Source organism: Onychostruthus taczanowskii, unplaced genomic scaffold, assembly GCF_017590055.1.
Source record: "Onychostruthus taczanowskii isolate IOZ18803 unplaced genomic scaffold, ASM1759005v1 scaffold8, whole genome shotgun sequence".
Lineage (NCBI taxonomy): Eukaryota > Metazoa > Chordata > Aves > Passeriformes > Passeridae > Onychostruthus > Onychostruthus taczanowskii.
Window position 1 is genome coordinate 13,689,347 of NW_024505892.1, and position 19,501 is coordinate 13,708,847.

The window sequence follows — 19,501 nt, forward strand, 5'->3', positions numbered from 1 at the left end:
GGATCCTGTCTTTTGAGCAGCACCATCCTAAGGAAATGCTGCAGGAAGGCCTGAATGGAATGAGCAGGCTTTGATCCTGCAGCCAGTCAGTTGATGCAGTTCCCTACGTGCAGTGCTGGGATTCATCCCAGCACAATGGATGGTAGGGTAGAGTCTGGGGGGTTCAGCTACTTGGAGACAGAAGGGTTTTGTGTGTCTTTAATTTTAATATCTATGACTTCTATTTTAATATCTCTGCTTTTCTTCTACTCCCTGAGCATAAAGGAACTGGTAGGCAAGAGTTGGAAAATTTAAATATACCACAGGTTGTATGTGCTCTGCATTGCAGTAACTTCTTAGAGAGCTTAGGCTGTGATTTAGTGGCATAGGAACTCCGTTAGCAAGGTGCCCCACATTTTCTCCTTCTGCTGATTTCAGAGAACGTGCTCATCCTTTTTCAACTGTAAGTATTTAGCAAGGGATTCCCTTAAAATCTTGGTTTGTGTCTGCTGAGACATTGCTAAGCAAAGCTTGCAACTGCACCAAGTATTTGCAGTGTAAATTTTGGTGCCACAGTGAAGGCTGTAGTCCTGTCACAGTTGGTGTGTTGGTGTTATTGCTGAGCTACTGTAGTCTCCCTTTTGCTCTTTATTGGATCTAGGTGTGTTCCTCGAGTAAGTTAATGTTATTATATTATACAGGGGTGTTTGTAGGGGTTTTCTTCTTGTGGTCTCTTTGTAGCTTTGGGTTTCCTGGCTCTGGATAAACAGTTTGCTTTTTCTACCTCTTGCTGCCCACGTTGCAGTAGTAAAATGATGTGCTGTTTCAAGTGTCTCTCCTGTCACTCTGATAAGATCACGCCACCAGGAAGGCATAACGTTATAATCCCAAACATAATGTGATCCTGTTCATTTAAGCTCTTGTTCTTGTCAAATGAACAAGAAGTTCTGCATAGGTGGAAGGTGACGCTAGAAGTGGATAGCTGAAGATAAAACACTTTGCTTAAAGAGATAAATCCTGCATGGGGACATTTCAGTTTGTAATCAAGGTATTATGTAGAAATTAACTTTGAAAGCTGGTTAGGATATCTGGAATAATACAGGATATAAAACTAACATAGAGAATACAGAATTATATTACAGATTTGTGATGGGAAGGAGGAAATATTTTGTTCTTAATTTTTTCTAAGATTTGATGTCAGATTTGAAAATATAGTCATAACAATACCATAGATGGGAATAATAAGATTGCTCTACAAGAAACGGATATGTAAGAAACACAAGACTACTGGTAATTCTAAACTTGCTAGATTTTACTGGAAGAAATGAGTGCTTTCCTGAAAAAGCCTCTGAAAAGAGGCAAAATTTAAGGCATGCCTTAGGGTATGGGGACTTCAGGCCCTTAAAAGAATCTCAGCAATTACCTAACCTGCCAACTTTCCAACAAGATAAATGGAAGCACTGTAGCTTGAAGGTGCCTTGGTTTGAAAGAGATGCAGTAAGTAAGGTCTCTCTGTTCTTTACAGGCATCATAGATCTGATACTACTTATAAAAGAAGAATAGACTTGGTGCCCTGCTGACTAAATTGTCCTCTAGAGGAGTATTAGTTACAGAGCTTCTTTGTTAACTAGGCTGTATGCTTAAACCTCTGTGAATTTCTCCTATTAGCAGGCTTCCTAATAGCTTTACATGTAGATATGCTAAGTAAATGCAAGTGTATCTACATAATTGACATATATGATGTGTATGTGTATAGTGTTTTATAGATACATAAATGTTTGTCATGAGGAATTTGCACAACTTCACTACTGTTGTGTTAAAATGAGGTAAAAGAAAGTTGACTTCTGCTCTTTCTGTCCAGGCGCTTCACATAAAGTATTTCTTCTCCTTCTTTTTAATTTCCCAATTAGCTTCTTTAGTTAAGAGAGATGTATCTAAAGCCTCTGTATGCTGCAAGTTTCCCAGTTCCTTGCCTGCTCAGGCTTTCCACATTAGAAAACTAGGTAAGGCCTCAAAGTGTATGTTGACAGAAAAGAAAAACAACAAAATCAAAACACACAACCCACTTTCCCCCCTCTGCCCCAAACAAATTAAAAAACCCAAACTTCCCCGTACAGAACAGCTGATATTTCTTATTTTATCCCACTTGAAGACAACGTAGGAGATTGTGTGGCACAGCCCAGACTTCTAGATAGGTAAAAATTTTGTGCCATCCTAAGATCAACCTCTTTCTCTGTTTTCTTCATGTGCCTGATGAGTGAACACTTTTACTGCATCTTGAGCAGATACATTGATTGTAAAGTTCCCCATTCCTGGGAGAAAATCCCACTTGGGGAGTGCAAGGCCCTGCGGGTGTGCTGTGCCTGCCAGGCTGCTCCCGCAGCCTGCACTGCTTGAGGGTGGTGGCACGGCTTGACAATTTAAATAGGCTGGTGTCGTGCAAGCTTTTCTCTTCCTTTTTCACCTTGGTGAAGGAGTTTCATCAGGTGGGTGAACAAATGCGTGGAAAGCAGGCGCTGGAGAAGATGCCTGACACTCACCAGTTGTTCTGCTCTTGTGGAAGGCTGAAGAAATCATTGTGACCTGACGGGAAAAGTGAACTTCAGTCCCGTCCTGAAGGTTTGCCTTAGCCTGTGAACGGCAGATAATTTTATCAAGGACAGTGCTAATTTCTTCATGGCTTTTCTATTATCCTGACAAATTTGTTTTTTTCAAGTACTTTGGTTTGCCAACACAAATGAAAGCTTTACTCCGCACATCCTTTTAAAATCTTTGTTATTCTAAAGTAAACCTGTGTGCTTTCTGTATCTTCTGTCGGTTGTGTGCCTATCTGTTTTTTAGACAGAATTTATATTCCTTTAGAATAGGCTCTATTCTGCAACATTCCATTTTCAGAGGTTTATTATATGCTTTTCAGCAGCATTTGTTTTATCAGCACTTCCTGCAGCATTTGTTACACATGACGACAGCAGTAATTTGATTCCATTTAGAAGAATACCATATTATGTATGGAAAAGCAGTAATTGCTTACCTGTTTGCCAAATACATTCTACTGTGAAAAATATCTAATGTTGCTCTATGCAGTAGCAAGCACTGTTATGTCTTGTTTACATTTTCTACAGTTGATAGTTTAAAAAAAAAAACCCAATTAAAATAGTTTATTGCCCACTTCATAATGAAATTTCCATTTTACAGATTTGTAAGTCTACTCTTGAGTGAATGCAGTATCTACATGTAGACTGAAGTTTTAGCCTTAATTTTTGCTTTTCATGTACCTAATGGCATACAGGTACAATTTCATGCTTGTCAGAAAAAGCAAAATTTAACTGTGGTGAGAGTTGTTCTTGAAGTATTTGTGGGAACTCCTTGGAAATAAGGCCCACAAGATGCCCTGCAGAGAGCTAAGTCTTTAAGGTGGTTTGTATTCCCTGCCCTTATGCACAAGGAGGAATAACAGGTAGCATTCTACAGCTTCTAGTGAGTGTTAGCATGCTTAAACTGTTACTCCTCCTCTTCCTGTGCCTTGGAAGACTGACCATGTCCATCTGTCAGGGGAACCTGGCTGTGAGCCTCCCTTGTAATGGAGGTAGTGGTCATTGGGCAGGGCTCTAAGTACACCACATGAGTTCCGTCCGTGTTCTGTGACTTCTAAAAAAATTCATATTTTTGTTATGAAAATCAGGCAGCACTAAGGCTTTGCTTCCTGAGCTCTTTGCTCAGGCAGAACTCAGTTATTTTTGTGCTATTCAGACAAGGGGTCGTGCTGTCTGTGCTGCAACCACTCGCATAAGCCAAACAAATGAAGTCAGGATGAGTCGAAGTAATGCGCTCTGTCATCCCAGTTATTTCGAGTCTCAGGGGTCATTTAATGACCTGATCTATATGTGAGGTAGATCCATGCCATTATTTTTGAGCTTTAATTTGCTAATAGAAATAGTAACACAGTAACATGCTCCTCATGACCTGCCAATAGCTACAGAAGCATAGCGATATTGGCACCTTTTGGTTTGTATGAGGTTTTTCTGTGATGCTTAGGAATTAACATTTTTTCTGACAGTTTGGAGAGCACATGCTTGCTTTGTCACAGCATTCTTGGTTTTTCATATCTGATTTTAAAATTATTTAAAACCCCTAATTACTCTCACAGATTCAAAGACCAGTATAGCTCCAGTGTTACAGCTTGAGGGAGTATGTCCAGCAGTTCATAGTTAGCATTCAGATGTGCTGTGACCTACAGAGGAAATTTCTCATTGAAAAGGCAGCAGTCATGAGCTGAAATGGAGTAACTGTTTAGCAGTGTATTCAAATGAATTTGAAGAGAACCTGTGAGCTGTACATTGTATTTGATGGAAGTGGAGAAGCAGCAGTCCTTGTTCCTTGGTGGCCAGTGGATCCAGTGCTGCTGCTGCTGGGGGCAGGGCCTCTTCTCATCTGCTTGTTGCAAGGCAAAGGACCTGCCAAGGCAGTGTTACAGGGCTGCATATTTTACACTCTTCTCTCATAGTAGTGGTTTAGAGTGTGAAGTGTATAAGCTGTGATTGTGATGGTAGGAAACCCCAAAATTAAATACTGTGTGAAAGTGAAACTGATGTATCATTTTCATTAGTTTTGGTATGCTCGGGCAGAATTTGTGGGATTAATTTTGAAAGCTTAATCTAGATGGAAAAGGTTAAATTCAATGCTGAATGAATTTGGTTCCAATTCATTTGTTGCCCTTGCTTGCTCTTTTTCTCAAAAGAATTAGAGATTAAGCAGAGAATTGTGCATACCGTCCTTGTTTTCTGCCATCATTTAACTATGTGTTAAATGTTAAAGACAACCTCTCAGTTATGTCCTGCAATAAGTAAACAAATGGATCTATTGCCATGCCAGCTCTTGATTCCTGTGGCCTGAGTATTCATGCAAGCACTTATGTTCATTTTTCCTTTTTCCTCAGGATTTATCTGGATCCATTGACGACTTGCCGACTGGAACTGAAACAACCCTCAGCTCAGCTGTTAGCGCATCGGGCTCTACGAGCAGCCAAGGGGAGCAGAGCAACCCTGCACAGTCTCCGTTTTCCCCTCATGCTTCTCCACATCTCTCTGGCATCCCTGGGGGCCCATCACCTTCCCCTGTAGGCTCTCCCGTTGGAAGCAACCAGTCAAGATCTGGTCCCATTTCTCCAGCGAGTATTCCAGGTAAGTTTGTTCTAACAAACAGAATTAAACCAATTAGTAGGTTTATTACATACATAAATAAATACTCCCATATTCCAAACTAATATATTTTTTGAGAATCATGCATTTTCAGGGCTTTTTTTCTGAAAGATGCATACTTAGAGCAGAAGTCAATTCAATCTGAACTTCAGCTGTCAAACCTTCAGAATGCTCAAAATTCTGAACTTGACTCCACATCGGTGTTCGATAAATGTCTTTATCACCAACCAATGTGAATACTTAATTGTAGTTTTTGTATTTGGTTTGTGTGTCATTTGTCACATACTTCTCTTGATTATTTACAGTCCTTTTTTTGTTCTGAGTATTTTTGTTGGATTTGGCTCTTGAGCTTGAATGGCGGTTACAGACCTACGGGATGAGGCAGAGATTTTCCAACTCTGTATTGTGGCAATGTAATTTTGGACATGAATACAGAATATTGTACGAGATATTTCTTAATATTTGCAAAGATTAGCAAGTTACTGGGGATTCAGCACCACCAGTAGTAATTGGAATACCAGTGGCAGGCTTGCTGCTCGCTCTCTTGTGCAGTTTGGAGTATGACACACAGTCATGTATATTCAGAAATTTGTGGAAATCTGTTAAGATACCCAGAAGAAAAAAATGGCATACATGAATTTCAGTTCTTACCTTATCCCCACCCATCTGGCATTTTACTTATTACAGAGGGTCAGGCAGCAATTTGTATTTAGTATTTCAGGTGAGTTTATTCTCCTTCTGATGCTCAAGTTTTTTTATTATCTTCTGACATTTTGAATACTAAGGGAATTCCTAGGAGTAGGAGAGTGCTGACATTACCCTAGGGATAACATCAGTTGCTGACAAAACCACAAAATAATAAACATGGACCTCAGTTAAAAGAAACAAAAGCAGAAGTGCCTTTTTGTTAGGTGATTTTGAGTGTTGCTGTAAACCAAATGCTGGTTAAAATTCAGAGAGTAGAATATGTTTTGGTATTTGATACAAAGGTATCTGTGTAAAATGTTCCTGCCTGTTTGTCTGCAGAGGTTAAACTAGATAAGCAGAGGGAGGTAAGCTCAGTGCACACAGGAATGTTTAGTACTAAATGTGGCCTGAGCATGTTGAACCCTGGTGCTTGTGCATGCCCTGCAGTTATTTCTTCCCTCTCCAGCCACTCTGGCAGCACATGCTCAGGTGGAACAGGGGACAGCATATTTGCGTTATATGCAGTGTGGTAGCTTTGTATTTCCAAGGTGGTTCCCAGTATTTGGTGTAGAAATCCATCTCTGTTGTTGAGTGAAACCAGATAGTCCACCTGGCTGGAAAGGTAACATTTTGACACAGTCAGATTCAGGTGAGTAAATGGACTGGCATTTTAGCAGCTTGGTTGCTGAATAGGGAAAAAATGTTGTGATGCTGAAAATAGCTTTATAGTAGCCATGATATGTAAGGATGAGCAAAAGTGTGTAGGGGTTTTATGAAACCACGTGATCCCCATGGGGTAAAAGTAGAAGGGGTATAGGCTCAGAGGTCAGGGTCAGAGTCACTTCATTGTTTCAGATGAGCCCCAGAAGCTCGTTTTATGACTCACCTAGTGAAAAGCATTGTCTGTACAAACAAACTGTGCCACCATTTTGCACGGTGGTTTTCTGGTCTGCTGCAGTAACACAAAAGCAATTCTTTCTCAGGAACGATTTTTATGAATGGTGCTAAATCAAAATCACCCTGCCCTGTTTCCCTGTCACAGCAAGCTTCTGGTCTCTGTAGCTCTTGCTAAAAGGTGAACTCCCAGGCGTGAGCTAAGGCAGCGCTCTCCAGAGGGCAGCCGGACAGCTGCGGTACCATCACTGCTGCTGCTGCTGCTGCTGCTGCTGCTGCTGTTTCTCGGGCTACAAAAAAGAGAAGCAAGGCTGCTATTTAAAGCCCTATGATAGAGGGATGCTGCTGGGTACTGGGGCTTTCAAGACATGTGAATTAGACTGTGCTTTCACCTAAGTGTGTTCACACCATTGTTCTTCATTACAAGGACTTTGGTAGCTTTTATCATCAGCTACATTCATGAGACCCTAAGAAAAAATATTACAGAGCTTGTTTGCATTTCTGTGGCTGTTTGCAGCAGTCAGGTTGTAGACGTTTTTAAACATAGATTGTGTAGTACAGCACCTTGCCTTTAGTAATTTTGTTCTCTGCTATTTTCTTCTCCGTTCTCACCCTACCCTTGTTTGTTCTGACCTCATTCCTCTCCTATTACCTCCTGCGATGTTGTGCCACAGTTTCTCAATGTGACATAGATTGGCTCTTTCAATCATTCTCTCTCCAGCAAGTCATTGTAAAATGAGCAGCTGTTTTGTTGCTGATAGCTATGGCTAGGGAAAGCCAAAATGTTGCAGGGGGTTCTTGGTGGGAAGACCGTTAAAATAAAGGTGTTGCTTTCCCAGGGTTTTCTGGAAGAGAAGCGTCCTTTTCCCAATGGCTCCTTCCTTGCAACAAAATTGAAAACTAATTTAACATCAAAAGGGCAGACAAACAAACAACCCCCTTTTAAACCTCCCAAATGGCTGATTCTCTTCCACTGCCTGTTTAAGCTGTCTCTGCACCCCTCTGCAATCCTGCCACCCTGCATTGCTTTCTGCTGCACACCACAAATTTCACAGGAACAGCCTGGCACAGGCAGCGCTGACATTGGCACGTCCCTAGCTCAGTGGGCATTTCCTTCCTGTGCTCTCTGAAATACTGGATAGATATTTTGTGTGGTAAGTGGCACATGCATATACAGCCTTTGTTTCCATTCACATTACCAGAATAGACCAGGGAGATTAACTCCTAAGAGCAAAAAAAGCAACTTGGATGGATTTTGTTCAGAAAGGTAGTTTTCTCTCAAAATCAGAAGACTTCTTGTTCAGATGTATGTTCATTACAGGACTGAAATCCTGCTCTTCTATGATTTCTACTGATTCAAAATGACATTAAGATTTCCTATTAAGTAGATCATTATTCTGTTTTGCCAGAAATCCTGATCTCTTTATTTTGTAGCCATCTTTATAATTAGGGTACATATTCTTCCAAAGAATGCAATGTGATGCCCTGCACTGCTTTGGGTCTTGAACTATGCCTTATTTAACCCTAAACCATTAGTGGAAGCTGACGCAGCATATATCAAAATGCCCTGCTGTTGCCAGAAGATTTAGTGGCTATTAATTTCACTTTTCTCTTTTTTTTTTTTTTTTTTCCCCTTTCCCTCCTGCTCTAACAATTCCAGTTTACTAACAAAGCAAAAATGTAAATAAGCTAAGCACCCCTTTCTCCCCCCATCCCCAATTTTGATCTCACTGGCCAAAGGCTTTTGTCAGCTCTTTCTCCCTTGCGGTGTAAGCAGCAAAATTTTTTTTAATATTAAGAGTTCTGTGAAAGATTGCTGATAGGCCAGGAATCCCTTAACCCATGATGGACAAGCAGATTTTGTGCAAGTTAATACATTCTATTATTTTTAAACCCCTACAGCAATTTTTATCTATATAGAGGAGAAGGGTATGCTATGCTAATAAGGAGTAGCAAATGCTGCCTTTGGAAATATGTGATTTTTTTTCACATGGATCAGTATTTTGACTTCACTTGCATAGATCAATATTTTTACTTGCGCTTTTAAGACATTCCATGTACTTTCTGATGAAACAAGTTTATTTTCACTCTGTTAAGCATCAGCTACATTGTTGTTTTTATTACAATTGTTGTCTTCTTTCACTGAGGAACTTGGATACAGATGAATATACAATTTTTAGAAAGAGGTCCATTTGTGGATACTCTGGTTTAGGAGTGTAGTTGCTGGGCTTCTTAATTTTTGCTAACCAGTCAGTATCCTGTGATTAAAAATACTCCAAATTTTAATTGTGATAATTATGTGAATCAATGGATGTAATCCATTCAGTGGTAAACTCTACTCTCTGCAAACCTGGAGGACTTTCACACCTGTAATGATCAGATAGCTGGCTTGAATTCCAGGATCCATCAGAATCACAGCATCACAGCCAGCACTCCAGGCAAAAAAGAGGAGCAAGAGGGAAATGGGATACCCAGATGGAACAGTAACAGGAAATCTTGTCTTGGTGTGCTTATTAGTCAATGTGTGTGACTAAAATGTTGTGAGAAGAAAAACATGAGCAGCAGTCTATCACAGTCCAAAGGAACATTGTACTGCTAGAATCTGAATAGGAGTGATGCTTTCTTTCATGCCTTATAAAAGAGAAGCCTGTTGAACCAGTTTCCAGAAGATACTACAGTAAAACAATAGTTTTACTGTAGATCTTATTTTAAAAAAGAATTCTGAAAAATATTTTCCTTAGGATTGAGTTACTCTATATACTTGTCCTGTGAACCACCACTATTTGTATATTTTATGGCATGGACCTCTTTTAAATATTTTTGAGGGAGAGAAGACTACCATATAAAAGTGACACTGTTTAATGTCTTTATGGGCGACACGGACAGTGGGATCGAGGGCACCCCCAGTGAGTTTGCCAATGACACAAAGCTGTGCAGTGCAGCTGACAACAGAGGGAAGGGATGGCATCCAGAGGGACCTGGGCAGGCTTCAGAGGTGGGACTGTGTGAGCCTCAGGAAGTTCAGTAAGGCCAAGTAGAAGGTCCAGCACCTGGGTCAGGGCAATCCCAACAAATACAGACTGGGCAGAGAATGGATTGCGAGCAGCCCTGAGGAGAAGGACTTGGGGGTGTTGATGGAGGAGAAGTTCAGCAAGACTCAGCAATGTGCACTTGCAGCCCAGAGAGCCAACCTTTTACATCAAAACCAGCATGGCCAGCAGGGTGAGGGATGGGATTCTGCCCCCTCTGCACTGTTCTTGTGAGACCCCACCTGAAGTTCTGCATCCAGCTCTGGGGTCCCCAACACAAGCAGCTAAGCTGGAGCAGGTCCAGGGAAGGGCCACGAAGGTGGTAAGAGAGCTGGAGCACCTCTTCTAGAAGACAGCTTGAGGGAACTGGGGTTTTTCAGCCTGAAGAAAAGACTCTGGGGAGACCTTATGGCAGGCAGCCTTCCAACACTCACAGGTGGCTTACAGGAAGGCTGGAGAGGAACTGTTTAAAAGGACACGAGTAACAGGTCAAGGGGGAATGGCTTTAAACTGAAAGGAGGTTTATATTAGAAATTGGGAAGTTCTCCACTGGAACAGGTTGCCCAGAGAATCTGTCAATGCCCCATCCCTAGAAGTGTTCCAGGCCAGGTTGGATGAGGCTTTGAGCAGCCTGGTCTAGTGGAAGGTGTCCCTGCCTGTGATGGGGGGAGGAGGGTTGGAGCCAGACAAACTTTAAGATCCCTTCCAACCTAAACAAATGTATGAATCTATTAATTTATAATACTGTGCTTTTTGTTGAAGTTTTAAATACCCTAAAGTAATTGCAAAACAAGAGGGGATTATATCCTTGTAAAATGGATATGATCCCCCTGTCTAGAAAGATTATTTTAACACATCTATCAATGTTTCTCCCTTGGCTTCTCCGGAGGCAAAAATCTTGCAACAGCTTGTTGCAAGGAAGATGCATGCTGTTCATTGGCATCCAGAGCAGAAAAAAGCCAAAACACAAAATGCCATTGACGTAGCTATGTTCTTAATCACTTCTAGTGCACAAAACATCTAATCAGCAGTTTTGCAAATCTAGAATGCTTATAAATGAAATATGTGAATGTTTCACATAGTAGTAGTTTAAAACCCTTTCTTTTGAATAGTTTGTACATTTAGAGTGTTTCTGTTTTTTCAAAGGATGAAAAAATAAGCAAATTGTAAAGCACTCTAGCGCAAGGCATTGCTTCTAGCACAGGGAGCATCTAGCCTGTGATACCTATTAGAATTCAGCCCAGGTCACAACTGATGAATAATCTGTTGTCTCAAGGCTTCATGAAATAACTAAATAGTCTCAGTCAGGTTTTGTGAGGAGAGCCTATGCTACAAAAGGCACTATAAAAACTCCTATCATACTTGCAATGTTGCCAGAGATCAGGGAGGTGTCCTTCTCTGCAGAGGTGGTCTTTCCAGAACAGGTGCAGGAGATGAAAAGAGACAGAGACACGCTGTTCAAGTTCCTCCTGTTCAGTTTCATGATGACAGAGGGTTTCATTTTCCACAGGCATCAACCTGCTGTTTTTTTGTTGGCCGAAAGTTAAGTATCAGATAGAAAAACAGTAAATCACCAAAAAAAGGCATGCCCTGGGTGGTTATTTTTTATGGGTAGTTTATGGGGTTTAGTTTTAAGTAGTTTTACTTGCTTAATATCTGGTGGGTCAGTGTTTATATTTCTCAGTCACACATTGCATTTTTAGTGTTTAATTGCTGTCTTAAGCCAGTGCCAAACATTTCTGTCCTATGGACTGAACTCCCTGAAGAATCCGGCACTGAGAGTTGTCCAGCACCCTCCTACAGATGGCCAGATCAGTGGCATTCACATCCCCATAGCTGTGCTCTGCCCCATATCTGGTTTGTCCTCTTTGCTGATTCCTGCCAGGCCTGTTTCCACCATCCTGGCAATGACTGAGCAGCCAGCATGGCAGGGCATCTGCTGCTGTGGACACTGTGGCAGCACACAGACACAGGCCACTTCGTGTAGCTCTGTGAGTCACTGGTAGCACCCTGCTGGTACAAATCCATCTAGAGTATGAAGGCTGTTGAAATCCAATTAACATATTTGCATAATTATGCATGTGCTCTGCTTCACGTAACAAAATTCAAATATACTTAACCACAGCAGCCAAGATTTGACAGGTATGTTTGTTGTTAGTTTTAGCTGCCTGTTCTAAGGCCATCCTTGGACAGTTACTGTTTACATCTGATCATTAACCTATGCTTTTCTTTATAACTTTTTTTCTCAACCCGCTTACGTTTTTGTTGACAAATTTAAAGTGGGGTGTGTTTGGTTTTATATGTTTGGGGGTTTTTATTCTGTCATTATTTGGCTACACAAATGTAGATTGTCTCTCTTTATTGGTGTTGGCAAATAGGGCATTAATTTGCGTTTTATCATCAATTAAAAGGTTGTCTCTCACTCCCTTGTCCCTTGCAATACTAAGCAGTGATTAATGAGCAAATGGGGAAAGTCTCTCACATCTCCATCAGTGTGTTTTTGTTGTTGTTGACAGATGGTTGTTATACCTAGATAAAATAGAGCATAAATGTCATAAGGTATTTGGTTTCTGTGATGGGATAGGCTGCTGCAGTTTCCACTTTTTCAGTGGACTATGTATCACTGCCGTGAGAGATATTTAAAGTGGCCTTCATGCTTCATAGTTAGTGTCAGACTTGACTAGACAGATACGTGGTGTGTCCCTCCTTAGAAGAAGGAGTCTGAGCAATTGCAAATATGGCTTGAATTAATTCTGTGCCTCAAAAGAACATTTTCACTACCTCCAGATAATAATTTTTTTAAAAATTAATGAAAAGTGAGATATCCTTTATCCTCCTTAGAGACAAAATTCATGCAGCTTGAGCTGCGACTTGTAAGATTTGAGCAGCCCTTTGACAGCATCGCTCCATAGGTAGATACGGAAGTCAAATTGCAAAGTGGGTTTTTAGAAAGCAAACACAAAAGAGCAATTCACTCCATCGGCAAGCTTTTCTGTGTTTTCCCCATTTTCAGATAACAGTGGACTCAAATTATTGTGATGTGTTGATTGATTACAGCCGTTAAGTTTCTTAGTAATCAGTTTCATCGCTTATTCTCAATTCACGCTTGCACCTTTGATTTCTCTTCCACAACAGGGTGATGTGGGTTGTCGTTGACTAATGAAGAACAGAATTGGTTTCGGCGTGAGACAAACGGAATGCCGACACCAATCCCAAAATGCATTAATCTTTAATAATCCACATCTGCATGTTTATAAATGATATAACCAGGAGTTGCTAATGTTAATACTCCCCCTTCCAAACAGAAGCTGACATAGGAGTTGGTGTTTGCAAACTGCATGAGAGGCACGTGGCCGCACGTGGTGCGTGTGACCTTGCGGAGGGAGCTCGCCAGATGAAAGTTCTCGGTTGATTAAAAATACATGAAGAATTGCTTCGCTTCCGCACCGGTCTTTGGAGCTTATCGTTGTCGGGCAAGATGAAATATGGCATGATAGATCTTGTCTTCTAGGGAGATCAGACCCACCAAATGGGTTTTGGAAGCAGGTTTGCCTCAAGGTGCTTTTATCCTTTATGCATTCAACTTGCCCTTTTCTCCCTCATCCCTGAGAATTGCTGAGACCAGGGCTGTGTAATATGCCATATAACACAATAAGAAAAACTAGATTAGCTGAGGGTTTGTTCCTTTTGAGGGTAGTATTAGTGAGAGCACATACATTTTGCTACTAAAATGCTCTTTAATCAGAGACAGTGATCTAGCATGAGGAGTAGCAGGCAGGACTAGCTAAATAGTTCATTGCCACGTAGTGCTGCTCCAATTTTCCTGCTTGCTGGACTTGAGAGAGCCAGGAGGAGCAGGGAGAACTCAAACTCCATCGCTGATGGTCTTCAAATTTAATGCTGCCTGATTCTGAGAAATTCTTAAACTTACCTGGATCAAGGGAAAAGAAATATGGATAAGAAACAGCAATTTCACATCACATTCACCCTTTGTTTTGTATCTTGCATGTTTTTACACTGCAGATATAAATGAAAATGTATCTGTGGTTTGGTTAAAATTTGGCAATGTTAAAGTTAGGAGTTAAGGTTTTTATTAGGTGGCAAATTTTAGAAATATATGTCTGCTACATCTGTTGTGCTTCTCAGGCTCTTGAATGCAGGTGACACAATAAGGAGCAGCTTAAAGAAAAAATATCTCCTCCTAGTTATAAATACAGTCTAGAGAATAAGCACTGATAATGAAAAATTCTTCCTTTTGGAACTTGGTTTAAATCCCTAAATAGAATTCTGAGGTTTTAAGTTTCAGGTGTGTGGCAGGGTAGGTTTCATTTCTGGAAGGGAGAAATGAGCCAAAAAAGAAATACTACCCTCTCCTTTGTTAGGAGCTTTTAGATATTTAGCACTTGCATCAATTGCAGTTTTATATTCTGTTTAATTGACATTTTATAGAAAATTTGAGAATGGTTTTTCTCTAGCTGGAGTATATGCTTTTTGCATTACACGTAATTACTACAAACATGTAATGATGTGTCCTAAGTAATTACAGATTACTAAATCCATGCAACCCTTTACAATCTTCTACTTCAGTTCAAATGCAAGCAAAACTACCATTTTTATGGAAGGATTAAAAGAATGAAAAACACAGTATGCCTACTGGGTCTGGATCATTCCCTAAAGAACATAGGCACTTTTTCCAAAAATTTAAGAAAATACAATTTTTAAAATCTAAAAGCAATTTAGAGGCCCTGTAGAGACGTGAGAGAAAGTGCTGGCAAGCTGTGGCTGCAGCCTCTCCCAACCCTCTCATCCCAATTCACGCCATTGCTTTGGAGGGACGCAGAGACAGAGTGCAAAACATGTGGAGGGTGGTTAAACGAGACTTTAGAGGGGGAAAAAAAGAAATTAAATCAGTGGCTGAGCTTTGAAGAGGTCTGTCTAGTGCAGAGCAGCGAGTGAGTGGGGAAGAAAGGAGCAAGCACCTCATCTAATCTTTCTTCTGGGGACCCAGGTGGACAAATTGGCAACCCTGTTCACAGCCTCCCCCCCAACCCCCTTTGTAGCGTAAGAACTGCTAATCGGATCCATGCTGCTGCAACTGTGGTTAGTTATTAACAGAATAAAAGCAGATTTCTTCAAAAGAATGGGTTGGGGAAAACGGCTCTACAAAATTGCAAGGTTGTTAGAATCTTAAATGCACAGCAGTCGGTTTTTCCCTATTCTGAATTAGGCGATGAATACGGCCTTTCATCTGTCACTGTGCCCATTTCTTCAGAAGGCAGCCAAACATTAGGCTTCTCAAACAAAAAAAAAATTGTTTGAATGAGGAAAAATATTGGGGAACAGGAAGAATAGGAAAACGAGAAGGAGAAATCAGGTTTTGTTTTTATTAATTTGGCCTGGTGAGAGAAATATGAGCTTGCCTGCTCTATTCAGTTCCTGCATGCCAGCCGCTGTGAGCCACCGTTTCTGAATGTGGGGATTAGAAAAGATTTAACTGGTTGCTATCCTGGGCTGCACCATTCTGGACTGGCCTCCAGCAGAAATATCCTTGGCTGGCAACTCTCCCAAGCTTAATGGAAATAATGCATTAAATGGATGCAGAGTTAGGCAGAGGTGAAAGCAGAAAGAATTTTATTCCCCCAAATGAAACTTTTCATAACTGCAAAGTGAAATTACAGGTTTGGGGTAGGTGTTACTGAGGATGGAGAAGCAGTGATTCTTAGATTTAGACTGACTTATGCCTTTGCTTATACAAGTAATTAAATTATGCATCCTTAATATTGAGGAGCTCTACTGCCTTCCTGGTTTGCAGCAGAATTTTGGAATTTGTTGGAAAGGAATAGTCCTCAGGCAGACAGGGGCTTGCTGTGACCTACTGGAAAGCCACTCAGTATTTGGGTGAGTTGCATGCTTCTGAAAATTCCAGCTGACAGCTTACTTTGGGCTCATTTCCAAAATCTCCGGAGAAAGTGCTTCACTTTGGTCCAAACACAGAGGTGACTACTGGATGGGGCATGGATGAAACAGACCTGCTTGGCTGTGTCTGCTGCTGCTCTCCCTTCCCCTCCAGAGCAAAAAGAGCTTCGGCCTTGGAGGGCAATATATTTTCTTTCCTGCCCCTTGCCATCAAGACCGTTGTCAGTTCAGGCAGTACTAACAATTTCACTTCATACTCCTGAGTATTTGTTACAGTCTTTATACTTTACTCAGAGGTTCCACAATCTGGGAATAAATCTTGGATGTCTAATTTGACAGACGCCAGTTTCAGCTACTTAATTTTTTTTTTGTTTTTGAAGTCCATAATATAATGAATTATTCTGGAGTAAGGCTGACCTTGGATGGTGTTCCATAAGTAATACCTTGGGACTACATGCTGAGTAATGAGGATGAAACAAAATATTGAGTCGCTACCTCATCCCGTCAGTGTCATCTGTGCTTTGAATTAAATTTTATATCGTGTCAAACAAGCAGCTTCTACTCATGATATTAAGATGTTTATGCTTTTGCATTTGTGTAGAGAAAAGTCAGACCTAGGGTACTCTAGGCCCCTTTGTTCATTGTTGCATTTTTTAATTGAGATTTGAGAGAAATTTAGCACTTAAGTTACAGTGATTTCTTTGAAACTCACCCACAACCCCATTCTTGATATGGAGAATGTGACATAGATAGGAAAAAGAAGGTGAGAGTGTAACTTTCAAATGTTGGTAGTCTGAGAATTTTACACTTTCATGAGAAGCATAGTGGGGTTTTTTGTTTCTTGTTTATTTTACATGGATTGTAACGCTCATGTATGTTAGGGAATCTTGTGTGTTTGAAGCACGATATATCTGTTTTAAGAGGTAATGTGGAAAATCAGGGCTAGGCCTGACAGCAGTCTTGATAACACTTTGTGACGTACAGCATCCATAAATCTGGCATAAGTTGATAAGCTTCTTGCTTAGAAGCTTGTAGAGAAGCTTGGTGTTGCCGCAATGGAACAAATCGGCTTCCTTCAGTCCCACCTTCAGTGAGCCTCTCAGCCAGCCACCAACAGCATTCCAAGGCAGGAAGGTTCTGGGTTTGCTCCCCAGAAGGCTTGGTCTGCATATCCCAGCACAACCACAGCTGCTCTATCTGAAAGGGTCTTCATGTCCCAGGCCTGTTAAAACATCTGCACTCAGATTATTGCATAGATAGGAGGAAGGTTTTAATATTTTGCATGTCTTAATTTGAGAGGATATGCAGACAACCCTTGGTTTTTACTTGAATGAATAAGTAATTTAAAAAATACTGTTGATGCAACAGGAAGCTTGGCTACAATGCATAAATTAAGGAAGAAAATAGTCTTTATTCTTAAAGGGTCATAGGCTTTATAAGATGAAAGAGATAACACAAAACACATGACTAGTTTCCCTTTATGCTACCCATAGGAAAATTTCTTTCCTTTGAGGTCATTTGCACCTCACTTCCAATTTCCTGAAAAGCTCATTTAAAACACTCCCATATAGAAGCCTACTTATGTTCTTTCATTTCTGATGTAGGGATCTGAGGCCCAGAATGTCTCTTCTGCTCTGTGAACCTTTATTGTAACATTGACTGTGTGATGATTATCCTATTATTTTATCAGATTTCATCCTAATCACTAGATTTTCAGGACCTCATTATTCCTAAAACAAAGCTGTTTCAATTTCCAGTAATGGTTTGATTATCCTCCTAAACATCATCATGCTCTTTTTCCTCCCTGATATTTAGCCTCAAATATATTCTTAGAAAGAAGTCACAAAATTCCAGCTCTACTCACACTTTCAGCCTCCTTTCATTTCATGCTGGTAGCTGGTTCCTATTCCGGTTTGTATTAGGCTTTCTGGGTTTGTCTCTATGAAGGCCCACCAGTGACACATCAGCAGTGATGCTGTGCTGTCTTACCTCTACGGTAAACAATCCTCCTAATTTATCCTAGTGATCAATTTGTTTCTTTGAGTGCCACATGACGTGGTTAATTATAGCAGTTTGTAGGCTATAACTGTTTTAGGTCAACAGATATGGTCAGATTTTTCCTTCCTTTTTTCCTCCTATGTCTGCCTGATAACCTTCAGCTCTTACAAAAGGCCGGTTCTGATGCGTGTATGTCAACGTTTGCATTTTTAATACTCCAAGCCAAAAGTTGGTCCCAAGGGTTTCTTAGGTAGTTCTTTGATCGTCTTTTGTATTGACTAATATTAGCTACTTTGCTATCAGTCAATGTCATTAATCCAGTCATAGTCTCAAATCCTAAATTAGATTGGGAATTGTCCTAAAGATAACCCACAAGATCTGTAACTTCTGCCTTTCCTTCAGCCTATTGTTCCATTTTCAGCACAGGCTGTGATCAGTCCCCTGCACTCCAGTTCCTCATGCATCTTAAAATTCCTGTGCTTGTACCCCTCCTTCCCCCCTTAACTGGTTATTTCCCAGAGGGAACCTGTTATCACCAAAGTGTTTTCTTGACTCAACTGTTCAGGCATAATTCCGTGAGGTATTGTCCAGCTGACACAGGGCATCAGAGCTGAGCATCCTCCAGTGTCATTACAGTGATGGGAGCAGAGAGCCCTCAGCATCTTTCAAAACATTGCTGATGTGGACTGTATGGACTCCTCCTCAGCAGAATATCAAAGGTCTGCTCTTGCTTGCTATGTTGACCCTTAGGAATTTGCTTTTTACAGTTTAACTCCAAGGCTGTAGCTATAATGCAGTCGCTATTTAGTACTTTTCTCAGTCCGTCTTCGCCAAACACAGTACGCAGTCTCTCGTGACTTCATTTGAAGTGAAGATTTTCAAAGTGAAAACATTTAAAAGCATTTGACATAATGTAAAAAATAGAAAACCCACTTACAAATATAGTGTTATGCATTTTTAAATTCCCTTACCTCTTCAGATGACTTGTTTTTATTTTAAATAGCAAATACTATGTTAGGTAGACTGCCGGTTTCAGTAGTTTTAACAACTAATTTTACTAGATAGCCATATAAATTTGTATAGCATTTTGCTCCTCTGTTAAATATAGGGGAAAGAACTAGCATGACAGTTTCTATACTTTTGACATGTGTTACTACATTTTCTTCGGTTTTGCGTAATAGTAATATTGTGAAACATCTGTAGTATTCACTTTACATACATTTAGGCAGGTGGCATATCTCACCAGTGTGGCAACAATGGTATACAAAAGATGGGAAAAGGTCATCCCTGTTTAAACTTTGTTCTTTGTATCACTGGGTCAAAGAAGGCAGTAGTCTGTCAGTGAAAAAAAATACTGGATTTTTGGATAGATGTAGAAGTTATGTTAAAAATGAAAAAAATGTTGTTTTTCTTTTGTAGAAGTTTTCCTTCCCTAATAAAACAGAAAAGTCTGTTCATGTGTTATTTAAAGTGTCTTCCAAGAAACACAACAGTAGTACTGGTTGAAAGAGAAAAGGATTACTATCGTTTAAAGGAAAGAAATGGAAAATCTTTAAGGTCATTTCTTTTCATGACAAAGAAACTCAAAAAGCATGGCAGACAGGATCTTCAAAGATTTTAAAGTCCTGTCGTCAGCTCCCAATCAATAGGAGTTAGATACCCAAATTAAGAGTTCACTTCAAGTCTTCAAAGGTATTTAGGTGCTTAACCTCCTTTTACTTTTCACATCACTTGTAAGAATAAAATGGCAGTTTGATTGAAAAGACTCTGATGCAGTACCTCCATGTCCAGCGCCTGAAT

General features: G+C 40.4%; 1 protein-coding gene across 6 annotated transcripts in view; it reads left to right on the plus strand.

Moving 5' to 3' along the window:
• The window catches only part of ARID1B (AT-rich interaction domain 1B), a 326,090-nt gene that overhangs the window by 222,674 nt on the left and 83,915 nt on the right, over positions 1-19,501 (plus strand). For all 6 annotated transcript variants that reach the window (XM_041423655.1, XM_041423657.1, XM_041423654.1 and 3 more), the window contains one exon: positions 4,916-5,159. In XM_041423655.1, coding sequence (XP_041279589.1) covers positions 4,916-5,159 — 244 coding nt within the window. The remainder of the gene's footprint in view (positions 1-4,915; positions 5,160-19,501) is intronic.